A 17348-nucleotide genomic window follows, 5' to 3' on the forward strand; every position below is an offset into this window, starting at 1 on the left:
CAAATTTGAAAACATATTAGTCCATGGAAGAGATTGTTTCATATTTTATGGACATTCCTTGGATTAAAGAGAGATCAAGAGGGTCGCAGCTCAAGTACATGCTTTCAAAGCAAAGTATTGCACAAATTGCACGATAATAAGGATTTAAATTATACAGCACAGATTCACTGGACACAGTGCCTCAATTTCAATTACTGACAAATATAATCTGGCATTATTCTTGTTTAATCACACTAAATTCCTTTTTTACTACAATAAATGCATTGAGCTTATTTATCTTGGGTACTTTTCTTTCTCAAAGTGCATATTAGGGATTCTGGCCCAGAAACACAAATCCAACTATCTATTAAAACCATCACAAGGTATTTGACCATGTTTACATTCATTACCACATGCGGAAACCCAAAATAATTCAGTGTAATGAAGCATGGCAAAGCCATTTGATTTTATTCCATTGCCTAAGATGAAAAAGAAAACATGCCCAGCATATAGGAAGCCATAGAGAGAGCATTTCTCAGCACTCACTAGCAATGCCGAATTGTGAATGCATGCCATATATGGGCTCTTAAAGATGTTATGTGTAGCCTGGCTCACTGGTAAAGCTGCCACCAATGTGGGATGCCTTTGAAGGTAAGGCTTTGAAAAAGGAGTGGGCTGATTAATATTATGTAAATCAGAAAAATCAGTTGTTGCCGAGTGGTGTTCTCTCACTTCCATCAGTTTTATGCCAGTATAACACCCATCAGGTTATTACTGGTTGACTGCAAGGTAAGTGAAAGGAGGATTGGGCCCGCTGTTTATACGTAAACCTGTGTTGTTTTGAATCCAAAGTTTGTATTTATTCACTTGTATAATGGACATGGAAATTATGGTGCTTGTTTTCAGTTTTCACTCTGAAGGAATCTGCTGGCTGTTGGGTTTACTGTAGGGGTTTGATCGCTTTATTTTTTTCTGCTCTAATCTAGTAGGGATATTTAATATCAGTTATTTTGTTCAGAGCCCTGATTGCAATTTATGTATCTTTTTACGTTGGAGTGAAGCGTCTGGAAATGCCAGGCCACTGGACAAACCATCATAGAACTTAGCATAGAACTTAGCCGGGCCTGTGTAAAGACCAGACAGAATTCCAGTTGCTTTACCTAGGGGAGCATAGGGACTGCTCTGTCCCTGTATCCATGGGAATGCAAAGCACTCTCAAGGGGGCCAGCGTGGGCTGGGTCATGGTTCCACCTTAACCGCCACCTCGCTCCATAGAACTGGCCAGCCACATAGAGGTATTGACATTCAAGCCCCAGTCTAGAAAGGGAATCTGAGCAGGTGTACATCCTGGGCATACTTAGGAGGTCCCAGAGCTCCCTCTGGCCAGGGCAGCTCCGCACTCTTCCTCAGAGCCAGGCCATGCTGACAAGACACAATCAAGTTCTTACTAACTGTTACTAAATGGCATCTCAGAGCAGATGCGGGGAGGGGAGGAGGCCTTCAGGTGACTAAAACAAATATTGGGAGCTACATTTCAAATAGGTTGGTGCTGTTCAGTAAGCCTCATAAAACAATACTTGGCATTCACTCCACACAAACACTACTACGTGCTGGGAAAAAAAAAATCTTGGCCTTACTCTTTGGAGCCCCAGAGGTGGGCAAAGCAGAGTGGTGCCAGTGGTGCTGAGTAGAGCTGAGCAACGTATTCTCAGCTATTCATCTCTTCAGTGACAATGACGCCTTTGCTGTGTCTGACTTACCTGTTGGTACCCATTTCTCTAACATTCAGCCATTGGGTGAATGGTTTGGGAAAACATTTCAGCCCTTGATTTGCTTGCGGGCTGTTTAACATACCTACTGCTTCATGTTATTTGCTATTCATGCTAAGTGACTGGTCACGTAGGTCACGTGGTGCAGGTCCTGCTTCCTGACCACTTCCAAGCCCACTGATAGCTTTAAAGATAGCCAAACCACCCCTCCTCGAGTGAATGCTCAAGTGTATGGACATGCAAGCATGCACAGCTCTCTTTCCAGGAACTTTCCTCCAAATCAAAATCTGCTTCTGTGAATGGTCATGGGAAGCAAATCAAACTTGGCTGGAAATGCCAGTGAAACACAGTCAGATTTATGTGACCACTTCCGCAGCAGTCAAACACAGATGGGGCCCAGATCCAGAGACTCGCTTAGCGTGAGCAGAGAGCAGCAGGAGCCTGCCTGGTGGGCCATTCTTTATGCCTTTAAGCAGGAGCAGCAAGGCAGTATGCATGCCCACCTACTGTATGTTCTATGCCCCAGCATGTGCACAGGAGAGGATCTGGGGCCTGACTAGATTTCATTAGAGCTGCAGCCAAGGTGCACTCACGTGTTGACTCCTCCCTCTATCTAATGCTCTCTGAAGTCCAATTCTGACCTGCTCCTCTGGATGTAGAAGGGGGGGGAAGTCCTCTCTCTGGACATTTTCTCCACTAATGGATGCATGCAACAGAGGGAAGGAATTACCCTTACAGCCCCCAATTCTTTCCTCCATTAGATAGCACAGTTCCCAGTGGCATCAATGTGTGAGATCAGAATTGGGCTTCTTATTGTTATTACTACTATTTACATTACAATGCCACCTTGATGCTCCAATCAGAATCCAGACCTTATTGTGCTGGGAAACCACATATACATACATGAGGACATAGCCACTGTATTGAAGAGTTTACAATCTACAAATGCAATTGACATGCAAAAGATGTGTGTGGGCGGAGGATACAATCACATATATACAATTTTCTATACATGCGTACACTGCACTTTCTATTATTGTACATAAAGTGCCAGCAAGCCTCTTCCTCCCTTCAAGCTAGTCATCACAAACCCACTGAGTTCTTTGCGGGCTGGGGAATTTAAGTTCAACCAATGTAAGAATTCTCTGTAGTTCGAAAAGAAATTCATGACAGCTGTGGAAAGTTCCTTATTATTATTGTCATCATAATGATAAAAGAGTGTGATTTCCTACACTAGCTCTGTAAGCTTAGTTCAGTTATCTGTTGCACATTCCGGAGCTGGTCTAATAAACAAACAGATGGTTATGCTACTCATCAAGTCAAATGAAGAGGGGGAGGGAATGTCCCAACCCACACAAATCTACAGTGATTTTTAAAAAAACGTTACTAAAATAAGATCATTGAAGGAACTGCAGAGGATGATGCTCAGACATGTCTTTCTCCCCCATCCAGGGATTGTATCTAAGGCAAAATAATTATGTCCAGCTTTAGAGTATTCTGGAAACATCAAGCAAAGTATTAGTTGTATGGTAAACAGGTATATTAAAGATTATGAGGGGCTTGGCTACTAGTGTAATATGAGCCAGACAAGTTCATAGAGAGATAGATTGCAAGCAGAAACACAGGGGCTGATTATTGCTATAGCTCCATAATATCAAAATCATTTGAAGTGTTATGGCCAGAGGCTACCACTCTTACTCATTTACTCACTTCCTCCATTGTCACCCCCTCAACCACCACCACTCGGCCACGGCCACCCCCTCAGTCACTGCCACTACCTCCATTGCTGCTACTTCAGCCATCTCCTCTACATTCATTGTGACTTTATCTATTGCCTTGTCAGCCATAAGTACATTTTTTTCCTATACACAGTCTCAGTGTAACCAATGGCACTATCCATGGATCACAGTACCACTCAGTGTGAATGAAGGTATGAGACACAGACATTAAATAGAGCTGTGAATGTTCATGATGCAACTCAAAGTCACGTTTGACTTTGCAATAAAAACCCTCAGGAAATCATTGAAGCAAAAAAGAAGAATATAATAAATGGTGGAAGAAAATCATGGCTTTCTATCTCCTCCATTTCACCATCCAACAGAGCTGATGCTTTGATAGCACTAGCCTAGGTACTGCAGCTTTGGAAACCTTACAAAGGAATGTAATAAAAGTAAAATCAATTCGTCTTTCAGGTAGCAATCTGGCTCATATAGATACTCACCATGTGCCACAGAGCCCCTTAGTTTCTCTCTTCTGTAATGGACGTTTCTATGGTGTCTGTCTTTATATGCGCAAGGCTTTCTTCCTTGTGCTGGATTTCACGCAGATTCGTACGCTCATGAATCCCTTGTGGATATTCAGCCAAAGTCTCTGTCTTTCCTATTTTTATTTTTTCATTTGTGTCTAATTGTTTCAGTGTGATTTTCTCCTCCACTGTCTCCATTTCTTGCTCCTCTGTTCTGTCATTCCCACCTGTGTGTCTCACTTTTGCCATTATCTCTTCCACAAGGACTGCTTCCTTCTCCACTACATCCAGGTGATATGCCATTTCCTGTGTCACGCCTTCTACCTCAGATGCTGCTTCCACAGCTTCCACTTCATCCCTCAGAGATGATGGTGTCATCAATTTCTCCACCTCAGGCAATGTTCTCTCTGATCTCATATCTTCTTTGAGTATTATCCCCTCTGTCATCACCTTCTGCTCTTCCAATCCTGCCTCCTCCTCTTCCATGCCCTCCTCATGTCCTCCGTCCTCTGTTTGCACCTCCCAGTCTGATAATACTTCTGCATCTTCTTTCTCACCAACTTCTGATTTCTCCACTATCTCCTCCCTTTGTGGTGGTGTTTCATTGCCCATTACTGTCCCATTGTCTCCTGTGCCCACTGACATTGCCTCCTCAGATTCTATTTCTGACATTCCCTCTCCCTCTCTCTCTGCTGATTCCTCAGCCACCTCCAGTTCCTCCATTGCCATCCCCTCAGTTACCACCACACCCTCCACTGCTGCTCCCTCAGCCACCTCCTCTACATTTATTGTGGATTTATCTACTGCCTCTTCAGCAATAGGTACCTTTTTTCCTTTTACCAACTTCTTTTCAGGAACTGCTATTTGGGACACCACCTTCTCTTCTGATTCCTCTGTCACTTCCTCCTCACCAGTCTTCACTGGTCCTTCTCCCGTATATAGTGTTTCCTCAGGCACTGACTCCCCTATGTCTGTTCCTTCTTCTACTACCTTCTCTTCAGATTCTGGATCTTCTGCTGCTTCCTCTTGAGATGCTTCCACTATGCTCTCCCCATCTTTGTGTGCTCCTTCCTCAATTGCAGTGTCCCTTTTTATTTCCCTGTTCAATGAGGTTTCTTCCCTCAAAGGTGGCGATTCCTCTACTTCTGACTCCTCTTCTGTGGCCTCATTTCTTGTCTCTCCCTCCTCTGGGGTTGTTTCCACTACATCCTCCTCCTCCTCAGATGTTTTTGCTGCTGCTGCCTCCTCCACTTCAGACATTGCTTCACCGATGGGAACCTTTCTTGATTCTACTGATTCCTCCATTTCAGTTGCTGCTCCCAGTATGGGAACCTTCACTGATTCTACTGACTCCTCCAGAACAAATTCTCTCTCTCCCATAGTCTCCCATCCCTCAGAAGCTGCCTCCTGCACAACTTCCTCTCCCTCCAATTCTATCCCCTCTGCAACTTCGTTTCCTGTGGAGTCTGCCTTCTCCATAGCCTTCTCTGCCTCTGCAACTGAATCCTCCACAACCTCCTCTGCCTCAGATGCTGCCTCCTCCACAGCCTCCTCTGCCTCAGATGCTGCCTCCCCCACATCTTCTTTTCCCACACCTCCTGCCACCCCCACAGCCTCCTCTGCCTCAGATTCTGCTTCCTCCACAGCCTCCTCTCCCTCAGGCACCTCCTCAACAACCTTCTCTCCTTCAGGTGATACTTCCTCCACCACCTTTCCCTCATACGCTGCCTTTTCCACTGCCTCCTCTCCTTCATTTACGTCTTCCTCCAGAGCTACATTTCCCTCAGATGCCTCCTCTCCCTGAAATGCCATTTCCTTTCCTACCCCACTCTCTTCCAGATCTTCTTCCATTATAGCCTTCTCCTCAGATGCTTCTTCTTTTACAGTAAGTACATTCTCCACTGTCTGTCCCATCACAGCTGCTTCTTCTTTCTTAGCCAGTAAATCTAACTCCAGAGCTGTTGGATTGCCTGCTTCTTCAGAGTCAGTGGCTCCTTCCTCAGCTACAAACTCCTCCTGCTCCTCAAGTGCTTTTTCCTCATCCACCATCTGTCCCTCTTGTACCCCTTGCTCTGCTGCCTTCTGCTTTTCACATGCTGCTGCTGCTTCTGCCAAGAAGGCTCCATCTGAGGAAATAATCAAAACATTAGTTTTATTGTAATAAATATGTTAATTTTAAGGCTTTTTATGAAGTGATTATTAGCGATGCCATTGTTCCAAATCAGTGAAAGGATTTTAGGCTGCATAATGTGGAGGGAAACTTGACCTGCTGCTTCCCAGGATGCATCTGTCCTGTGGCTGTTTCCAGTGTTGTCATTCTGGCATCAGACACAAATAATTGAAACAAAAATGATATTGCATGGCCCAGAAGCGACTCGGGGTAAATAGAGGAAGTAGCCATAGGAGATTTAAATATGCAGAAATAGGTCATGCAAAATAATCATGTACAGGAGACAGAATATACATCTGTGCATGCAGAGGCAGCTCCAGGCCCCAGCACGCCAAGCGCGTGCTTGGGGCAGCATGCTGTGGGGGGCGCTCTGCTGGTCGCCGGGAGGGCAGCAGGCAGGCAGGCAGCCTTCGGCGGCATGTCTGCGAAGGGTCCGCTGATCCCGAAGCTGCGGGACCAGCGGACCCTCCGCAGGCACGCCTCCGGGAGGTCCACCGGCGCCGCGGACCAGTGACCGGCAGAGCACCCCTTGCGGCATGCCACCATGCTTGGGGCAGCGAAATGTCTAGAGCTGCCCCTGTGTGCCTGCAAAAATGGGTAATGGCTTATGCACGTTTGGGGCTTGACCCTATCCTCTCGGAAATCAATGGCCAAAGCTTTCACTGAATTCAGTGGCGCAGGATCAAGCCTTTGGCAAGCACAATTACCTATTTGTGCCAGTGCCCCTGTGTCTGTACACATTATTCAGGATCTGGTCATATTTTTGGAAAAACTGGTCTAAATGTCATCGAAGTGAATAAAAGAATCATGCTTTCCAGACACTGTGCTCTGGTCAGACATATGAAAAATCCAAAGTGGGGAAAGGACACCCATAATACCTGCCTTTATTTGATTTATTCTACTGTCACCTTCTTATATTTCCACAACCCTCAGTCACTGTGTTCTTTAACTTGGCTAGACCTAAACATGTGTTCATGCTGCATCAGCCATCTCTAAAATGTCTACCTAGAGATGGTTCAGATCCCTCGCCTGAAGCACATTGTTCTGTGGGCCACAGTCTTGGCACAGGAAGATGGATAGGTTCTCACCTTCCCCATTTGGCTCTCCCAGGGCCTTCCGCCTGCCTGGTCAACTTCCTAACATCACTTTCCTCAGTCTATATCAGCACTGCCATAAAAGAGGAATCAGTGAATGAACGTACATGCTGCAGTGTTTCATCCTGTCCTGCAGGTGATACTGAGCTCAGGAGGCTAGAGTTTCCTGCTGTAAGCAGGTCCATTTGAGCAGAAACCAGGGAAAGCATTGTGCAGCTGGAGAGGCTGAGAGCAGACGGGGAACAGGATGGCAGTGATAGAACAGGTGAGAAAGGGAGTGCCCTGGAGTCGACAAAGTAGAGGGCAAGTGTGAAAAATCAGGATACTTTGGGGAGGGGACCAGGGGATATAGTCGCATATATAAGACAAAGCCCCTAAGGTCGAGATGATCCCAATAATATTGAGACATCTGGTCACCCTAGATAGAGATCAGGGATGGGTGGAAGAACAGAGAGAGAAAAGGCGGTTGAGTTGGAGGGCATGCAAGAGAGAAATCTAAATAAAAATCAATTGAAGCAGCAGCACTTTTTTCCTCTCACCTTACCACACATAATATGATCTCTAGTCATGTGACCAATACAGCTTAAAACTCCCACATTGCACTTTGCTACCTGACAGAAATCCTGCCCTCCATCCTCCACCAATACCCTCTCAGATAGATGTGCTTTGCAGTGAGTTATTTATATTTACTGCCAGCTTCCTCATTTTTATATGTCCCTCAGGTTTTAGACTTTTAGCAGTGTTAAAAAAAAAACCTGCCTCTCCATTCATTTATCAATCCCCATCATAATTTATAGAAAAGGGGCTCAGACCAAAAATACCACATCCAGGCACTCCTGAATTTGGGTCACTTCAAATCTTCATCCAAACTCAGTCCAATTGCCAATAATTCTTAAAACGTCTAATAAATCATCTTTAAGTTTCATTTGCAGTGTGAATAATGTCTTATGTCATATGCTGCACTGTCCTTGAGGCAATAATCTCCTTTCTATTTTACTAAATGGTAGCTGGCACTGGACAAAGTATTCTGGGTTGGAAGTAGCTAATACAATAACCCTTTTTCTTTTCCTCTGCTAATGCGAACCTAAACCCTTAGGTGAAAAAATATTGTATGCTAAGAGTACAATGAATGATGATAGTTTAGTGTCATCATCACCCAATTATAACCGATTGGTGATGCATTCAGTTTTGTTCACTGCAGTCAGCATATTCCACCTCTGTTAAAAGAGCTTGTAGAGAGCTGCTTTTCTTGTCCCCTGCTTAGGACTAATTCAGTATTTTGCTCTGAATATGCAATTGATCCATAGGACAGAGGCTGCTAATATTTGATTTTCAATGCAGAAAAAATAAACTGTATGTATTTATTTAAAATAGCATTTAAAAACAGTCAGTCAGCTGGGTGTTCCATGAGAGGGGTCCCTCTCCAAAGAATAGCTTTCATTCTGAATGTATCTCATTCAAAAGACCAACTGGAATTACACAGCTGGGCAGAGCAGGCTAGGGCAGGGCAGAGCTCTGCCACCTGCAACATGCACATTTACGCTTCGCCACCTGCAACACACACATATGCACACCCATGTATGCTTCAGCTATCATCTTAGTACTGGCCACAGAACGAGCCGTGAAGTGCACTGTAGGCTAAGTCAGGGCTAGAAAGTGTCTCTAGTTCTGATCCTGTTCCAGTCTGGTCACTCGTTTGACAGCAATTATCTCATATTGAAACATGGCTCCTTTGTACAACTGGGATGAAACCCTGAGGGTCTGATTCTGAGCTCATGCTGGTCTATATCAGTGTCACTCCATTGACTTCAAAGGAGTTCTCCGTGCTGTGAGAACAGAGTCAGGCCCAGAGAATGTTTTATTTCCTGGCTGAGGCTGCAAAGCACAACTGGAGTGTCTGAATGCAGCAATACAGCTCTTTGAAACCACCGTTGTTCCCAGTGGTAATACAACTAACCAGCAACTAATATTACATTGAATTAGGAAATCGACAAAAATCCAGGTATGAACATATGCTCTTTCAATAGACTGATGTGTTACAAACAGGTTTTGTTCTTTAATTGGAAATATTCTGGCTGTAGTTTGTAAGGAAACAAACTCCATGGAAATTTTGCCAGACACCCACTGTTCATTAGTAATTATTTTCAATAACTGGGCCTTATATTTATAGGTTAATTTAAAAAACATCATAGAATCCACAAAAAGATAGTGATTTTTGGCCCACATGCCTGTGTAATTTAACAGGCTGCAGCAAAAATTCTGGGAGCTGAAGTGCTGATGGCATCCATCTGTGCCATTATATTTAAAGTTCACAGAACAACACAATCAAACCTGATAAATTTTGGAATCTGAAAGCTTCTGTAATTCATGAAGGAGGAGAACAGGAGTAAAGAAAGGTACTAACACAAAGAACAGAAACATTGTCTATATTTATTTGAGTAGCCAAATGTGTGTTATTTTTCACAGTTACAGTAAGTTGTCTATGCCTATGTGCTTTACTCACAAACCAGCCGCATTTTGCTAATGCCTAAAAGCAATGTCTTGTGTAATAAAGCTAGATAAACATCTAGGCCAAGGTTTCAAATAGTCATTAGTGCCTTTGGGTATCTCAGTCTCTGGGTGCCCAACCTAAGTAACCTGAAAATCAAGCTCCCTTTAAACTGTCTGAAACTTGGCACCCAAAATTACCCATCATTTTTGAAAATTTTGACCCTACTGAATGAAAAAGAAAACTGAATCCACCAGAAATGATGGGTTCCAAACTCTCAGTCCAAGCATTCATCCGATGCAAAGCACTCTGCTATTCCAGAGGATACTGCAGCATCATTACTCTACCAGTGAACTCTTTCTGTCTTTGGGGACAGAATATTCCAGGCATTTGAGAGGCCATCGTGGTATATTCTGTGATAATCAGGTACAACCAGGGAAGTTAAAGTCAAACAATTTATGGCCTTATTCTTTTTTCTACTATGTGTCTCTGAACCTCACTTCTATTTTGAAGAAGAACCTTAACACTTACATTCATTAGGGTTTGTTACGAACATAACTTGGCCGACTCTAAAACCCAGAATAAAAATGCTGGGCTCTTCTGTTCAGCAATCCTTGGTTCTGATGTTAAATTCCTGGATTAAGATTCCAGGCAGAAACTGGTGAGCCCAGAGAAAATCCTGGATGGAAATCCTTGGAAAAGCCAAGCTCCAATTGAGGTTTTGTTGTGTTACTGTCAATAATGCCAAGCTCTAGGAAGGCGAGTTGGGGATACAATATAGTCTGTTGAACTCTAGGCTGGGACTCAGACCATTGGCACTTTCATTCATATTGATGATCATTCCAGTGAACGGTGATACCTTTTCCATTCATAGAAATAGAAGCATCCTGTCTTAAGACTGCATTTCCCCATAGGCCTCATATTAACATACGGGTTGAAAGGCTGGAAGCAAAGTGAAACTTACCAGATTCCTATTTTTTGAAGCAGTCTCCACTAGCAATCACATTTTCATGGCCTCAACTCTTTATCCAGAATCACTGTCAGCTCCTAAATGGTATTAGTTTTACAGCTTTAGAGGCTAACTAATCAGTGCAACAATTTTATTCAGGGGAGGAAAGAAAAGGAAAACAGAAGGCAGAGATGCCAGTATGAAAAGGAAGGTGAAAGAGGGAACTAATTGTTCTATAAATGGCTTTTCAATGCAGAGTGAAATTTAATCCTGATCATATTAGTTGACCTCACCTTCTTTTATATCATGAGCTGTACTTGTTAAGTTCTCCTCTTCTTCATCTGTACTGGAACCACTGGGCTCAGGTTCAGAACTCAAACGATGACCATTTTCAATTGCCTCTGCTATTTTCTCTTGGACTGATTTGCAATCTTCAAAAAATATCACAAAATTATTAAACAAGGAGCAAGGAAGAAAAATAATCGAAAGCTTAAGGGAAAAGGGAATCATTCAGTTGTCTGAAATTGGCTTAACGAGAGCCATATTATCAGTGCAGAGTTAATTAAAATCCAGTAAGCCTTCACCTGTAATAATGCTTTGAAGTATATTAAAATCAAATGGCAACCCATTATAAAAATTCATGCAGGAGGATCTACAAACATACATGCAGAAATCAGCCACAAAATCATCACAAAGACACAAAACTACCTTTGTTAAGATGCATTACATGCACAAGCAACAAAATTGTTTGATGAACAGAAACCTTTTATTGTCCTGTGCCTACTTAAAAAAAAAAATTATACCATATTTTTACATACTAAAGTTTCCATATACAGTTCTGATGATTCTTTAAATTCCTCACAGTAGTAAAATTTGCTGAAGACATTGTCTTATCTTGACGCACGATCATACATGAATGTAAATCCCTATATATAGGCAGAGAAATATTTGCTTCTCCTAAAAGCAACATCTATGATGTTTAAGATTTTGTTTCATAGTCAAGATCTATGTGTTACATTTGCAGCATTATAGTTAAGGTTGTGCTATCCCTTCCATTAGTGTACCAGGAGCTAAGGAATAAAATTAGAAGATAATATACTTGTAAAACTACACTGGCCTTTGTAATGGCAGCTAGCATTGGTTCTAGCCGTGTATACAATTAACTTCCTGGTGCCTCCTCCAAACTCTCCCCTCCTGCAAACTGGGCTTTTCCCTCCAAATATAGCGCAGATTGCTACAATTATAGCTTCAATTTGAAGAGTTATATAATATGGTTATATTGCATTTAATTTTTATTAAGGGAGATGTATTACCACCACTGCATTTCTGACAATCTAGCCCCATTTCCAAACCAACACAGCGAACTTTCCTGCTTTCAGTTAACGCTACTGTGTTATGGCAAATGCAAAGAAAATGCTCCGTGAGAAAAACAAAACCATTGGGAGGAGGGAGTGTATGGAAGGGAGAGGTTCCTCCTAGCTATGCAGGGAAAACAACAGCTATTAATGCTTTTGAGACTGGAGAATAGAAGGTTAAACAATGTTAATGTTTAACCTTCTAACTGTGTATATAATGGGGCTTAAGATGCCTGGTATTTCAGAATTACTCATGGCAATGAGGGACTCTACTGGAAGGACTAAAGGTGACACATTTATGTTCAATTGGTTTTCAGGGGAGATTACGGACAAGATGGTTGCTAGTCAAACTCCTCCTCCCCTCCATTCTTATATTCTTCGTTTCCCCCATTCTCTCCCCATATCTTGCCATTCTACTTTGTTTCCTTTATATTTTCCTTTTGTTTTTCCTTTATCTGCAACATCTCCTGCTTCTCCTCCCCACCACAGTCTTCTCAGTGTCTTCCTTCCTTTCCTTCCCCCACACTGTTTCCTCCTCTCCTTCTCCTCCAGTTCCCTGCATCCCTAGCGCCCAGGTGCAACAGGACAAAATCAAGGAAAGACAAATTTAGTCTGAATGGCAGGGAAAGCTTTCCAAGCATGATCGGTTTCAGGCTGCACAACAGCCTCCCAAGGGAGATGAGAGACATCTTCACTTAAGGCTTTTAAATGGAGCCTGAACAAACCATACTGCAGAGGACAATCCCATGCAGGCAGGGAGGTGGACCAGATGGAACCTACTAGGTCCTTCCTGTCTCTGAATCTGTGATTAGATAATTATTTTTTCTTCCTTCTCCTTGTTTTTTTCTCATCTTTTCCCCACACCTCAGCCTTCCTGCTCCGCTTCTTCTCTCCATCTTCTCTGTTCTCTCTCCTCAGGCCTTACCTCCACCCACTCTTGTTCTGGTTAAATAATGTACTAGCCCCAGCATGAAGCCACTGCACTTCCCTGGACTTATTTGGACACTATACAGGCCCCCTTCAGCATTTCAGGGCAGGGTCCTGACTAGGGTCTCTGGGCACTATTGCAATATCAATAGTAAATAACAATGATGATTAAACTCTGCAAACAAGAGGAGAAACCTTCACCCCCAGGAGACTCCTTTGCTGCATCAGAATAAAGAAGCATAGACAGCATTTTCTTCAGGCTCACTGAAGCCCCATAAGTTTTCTTAAATATGGTCCATACCTTATTACTTTGACCTGCTTATAGTCCTGCCATTTGATTAGCTGGCAGTTCCCATTCTTCTCAGTTTACATATATGACAAGAGGGAGTATTAACAGTCAGTCAAAACACAGAGCCCCAAGCAGGATGACAAATACAGAGCACAGTAATTCTGTCTCTTGGAATGAGTGACATCTCCCTCTTGTCACAAAGTCCACCACAAGATCAGAGAATACACAGCAGGTATTTACATACCTTCTAAAATCCCAATTCCCACGTTTATGGTGCCTTCCCCAGGCTCAGCTGGCAACTGAATAAGCCCACACAAGCTTTTCCACTTATGGTCTCCTTTACATGCAAATTCATCTCTGGTTAATATTTCTGCAACATCTAAAACCAGACTGGTTAGCAGAAGCATAGTCAATAACTGGATCTGCTACCAGGCAACAGGGCAGAAACACTTGATATAGGAGGAAGGGCAGCGGCAACAGAAAGTTTAACAAGGAAATAAAGGAGCCCAGGTGCAGAATAGAGCTAAGAGCCTAATTTTGCAACTGCTTTAAGATGCTGAACTGCTCACCTCTCATTGGCTCGCTCCAGAAGTGGAAGCCAATCAGCAATTTTCACTGGTCCAAGATTTCCTAGATTAGTGAGATTGTAGGATCAGGCCCTAAAGAAAGTTTGATTCCCAAGGTGGCATGTGCTACCCATCAAATCCTTTTTTCACAATGTTAGTTTCCTTTTAAAGAGATCCTTGCCCTTATTTTTTCATTACTCACATGTCATTCCTTGACAATTTCTTTATTTTCTCCCAAATTCACCATGACAATACTGTACCAGTCAGGAGCTGGCTGGGATGGGATCTACTAGGTCTTTCGTATCTCTGACTTCTATGATTAAGTGATTATTTTTGTAAACATAGCCCTTGTTTTGTCCTCATTTTCCGTAGTCTGCCCTGAGTCTTAGACATTCTCCAGGCAGTAAAGATGCTGTACGATTTGATGGAGAAGTATAAGTTCTTTTATCTGTACTACGCTAATCCCATCTGTCACTTACTCATCCTGACAACTGAAATAGGATCTCCTAAAGAGAGAAGTCATCCCAAATGCGATGATCATTCAAATCTATAACTATAGTATAAAATGACCGTTAAATGTCAGCACCCAGGAATTTGATCAAATAAGAACAATGGTCTTATTTTGTGCCAAAACTGTGGCAGGTCATTAGCTCAGTACATATGATTATCCCTTTCTTCCCTTTTTTTTTTTTTAATTACAGCACTTCATCCTACCTGTATGATTGAAATCATTAGCAATCTTCAACCACACTTAATATTTATCTAACAGTCTAATGGTGAAGTTGCTTAAGCTGAGATGCCTTATGCAAGTGAAAGGAACATTTCAAGAAACACACACCCATAAATAATTCAATATAATCCCTGAATAATAAATTATTCCCTCTTCTTCAATTCTGAATGCATAACATAGCAAAACCAAAGCACAGTGCAACCCAAAGCAATCCAACACCAAGGGACTTGCAAACAATACAGCATAGCGTTCAACAGTGTTTGCTTTGCACACACGGTGCTATTTGATACATGCTGCGCTCGAGCAGAAAGCAACAGAAACAAACCACAAACATCTATTAAAACTAAATGAGAGTATTACATAATCCACTGCAAAATTGACATCCATAGAAATACAGTCAGAAATATTGTCTAGCATGGCTTATGACTCCCTTTCTTCACATCTGCATCACTAAGAAGGCCACTTCATTACTTTACATTGACATTCTCAGTATTATCAGGATACTCTCCCCGCTATCCAGATGAAATTCCACACCAAGTACTTATATTCTTCCCACCCAAGTACGCAATTCTGCACAGCCTTACTCATGTGGGTATAGCTATACTCCTTGCCCAGCCCCCAAAACATCCCTCAATAGCTGTGAGATTGGAGCACAAATATCTCCATTTTACAAACTGTCAAACTGAGGCACAGGGAGGTTAAGTGATTTACTCCTGGTGAGCCAGTGTGTCAGTGACAGAGCCGGAGACAGAAACCTTGTCTGTTGACTCCCAATCTGGTTGCCTATGCACTGCACCATGATTTACAAGAGATTTTTAGGAGTCTTTATGGAAACTGGAATTATAAGAATGATAAACCAGTTCATCTGAGCTGGCATATGAATTCTCTAGGACTTCCTATGCTTCTGATCTAAATGGGCACTAAGCTTTATAAAATTACATGAGATGTCAAACTTAAGGGTACTGCGGTCCATGAAAAAAATATATATAAATCTATTATCACATACTGCCCCAACGAGTGATAGAGATGAAAAAAGAATAGCCAAACCTTACACTGGAAAACCCATAAAATCAAACAAACATTGAACTTACAGCACATCACTGGTGGTTATTTGGCACACATAGCAAAATGACATTCTAACAGTTTTACATTGTACACTAAGAATAGTCCAATAACTGAATTTCTCATGCTATATCAAAATGCCATCTCAGTCACTAAGGGTAAGAGCAAATGACACAACACTTACATGCACTGGACACATCACATCTCCACCAAGAGACTATACTTACCACCTCCTTCATCAACGTCAGGAGGATCCTTGTTTGTAACCTCTGCTTCCACAGTACTGCCTTCCAAATGCACTAGAACAACCTCCTCCCCATCTTCCCTCGTGTTGCTTCCATCCTTCTCCCCCTCTTCCCTTGCATTATTTTCTATTGACCCTACATGTCTGAGTTCCCCACTGAGTTCATCTGTGCCTTGATGTTGTATTTCCATATGTCCATGAAGAACCTCAACTTCTTCCCTCATCACAGCCTCTGCTTTTGTCTCTTCTGCTTCATCCATTTCCTCCTCCTCCACTGCATCCATTTCCTGATTTTCCTCAGCTTTGCTTTCCCAAGTCTCATTTCCATACTTCTCACGTGTCGCTGTCCCGTCAATGTCTTCCTTTTCATTGCCCTTAATGTGGTCTTTCATCTTTTCAGCTTCAGAGTCGTCTTCACTGCTATACAGAGTACTGCTGGATGAGAGAGAGGATGCAGACTTCCTATCTACAAACAGTAAACATAATTTCATTTTAATATTTTTCTATAAAGCATCTGTCTTCACTGTGCACCAGTTCATTTAGCTGTGCCAGAAGAGCCAGGTCCTCATCTGGGGTAAAGTGCCATTGTTCAGCTTTAGATCAGCTGAGGATCTAGCACAAAATGCCCAGTAATGATACAGATAGGCCCATTACCTGAAACTAACAACAAACAGTTAATCCAAGCCACTTAACATATTTTATTTTGGATAATGTAACCATACCACAGGAAATCTCTACCAGTGGTACGTGAGATCTGCTTCCAAGACCACTTCTGAAAGCAGTTGGAAAGGGGTGACAACACACTCCTGCTGCATTCGACAAGAAGTTTCAACAGAGTTCTTCGGTACATTCATAACGTCTTGGTGGATCTATTAGAAATCTCTTGTGAACCACACAGGAATCAACACCATGTAGTATTAATCCTTGCTGTTAACAATGTAGTTCTGGTTTTCTTGCACCCCTCACATCCAGACACACCAAACTCATGGAAAAAATTCAGAAATTGGGCTTGTTTTTGGCTTAATCGGCTTGTGAGTTGCTTGTCAGTTAATTTTTGGCTTGTAGCTCGTTACTTCTTTTTTTTTGATCAGCTCCCAGCAAGCAGGGGCAAGGCGGGACAAGCAGGGGCAAGGGCAGGGGGAGAGTCAGGGCTGCACAGTGGGCCCATCACAGTCCCAGATTGTACACCAGGGGGATCTAGTCACATAGAGCATTGGGGTTCTTAGGGATTGGCTTGTTTTGGCCTTGCTTTGAAATAGGATTAGCTTAATTTTTGGCTTATTGTGAATGTCGGGGTGCTTATTTACCCTGTGAAAGTTGGCAACTGTGCTCACATCTTTAATTATTCTTTCCAAATGCATTGTTATGAATATTCCGAAGGTGGTTTTTTGGTTTTTTTTTCTTTTTTTTAAACTGAAATACAATATTTTTACAGGAGCTAAAAATATCTTTCAGATATGCATATATAACTCCTATTAACT

The 17348-nt window shown here is 42.5% G+C and overlaps 1 protein-coding gene across 5 annotated transcripts in view; it reads right to left on the bottom strand.

Annotated features, from left to right (window-relative positions):
* Nucleotides 1-43: 43 nt before the first annotated feature.
* The window catches only part of ERICH3 (glutamate rich 3), a 65728-nt gene continuing 48423 nt past the window's right edge, over nucleotides 44-17348 (bottom strand). For 4 of the 5 annotated variants that reach the window (XM_032782130.2, XM_032782132.2, XM_032782131.2 and 1 more), the window contains 3 exons: nucleotides 15851-16333; nucleotides 10988-11125; nucleotides 44-6119 (listed from right to left, as the gene is read on the bottom strand). In XM_032782130.2, coding sequence (XP_032638021.1) covers nucleotides 3988-6119; nucleotides 10988-11125; nucleotides 15851-16333 — 2753 coding nt within the window. In that variant the 3' untranslated portion in view covers nucleotides 44-3987. The remainder of the gene's footprint in view (nucleotides 6120-10987; nucleotides 11126-15850; nucleotides 16334-17348) is intronic. The other variant, XM_032782133.2, reaches the window with a different exon arrangement.

This window comes from Chelonoidis abingdonii, chromosome 7 (assembly GCF_003597395.2).
Source record: "Chelonoidis abingdonii isolate Lonesome George chromosome 7, CheloAbing_2.0, whole genome shotgun sequence".
NCBI classification, from domain to species: domain Eukaryota; kingdom Metazoa; phylum Chordata; order Testudines; family Testudinidae; genus Chelonoidis; species Chelonoidis abingdonii.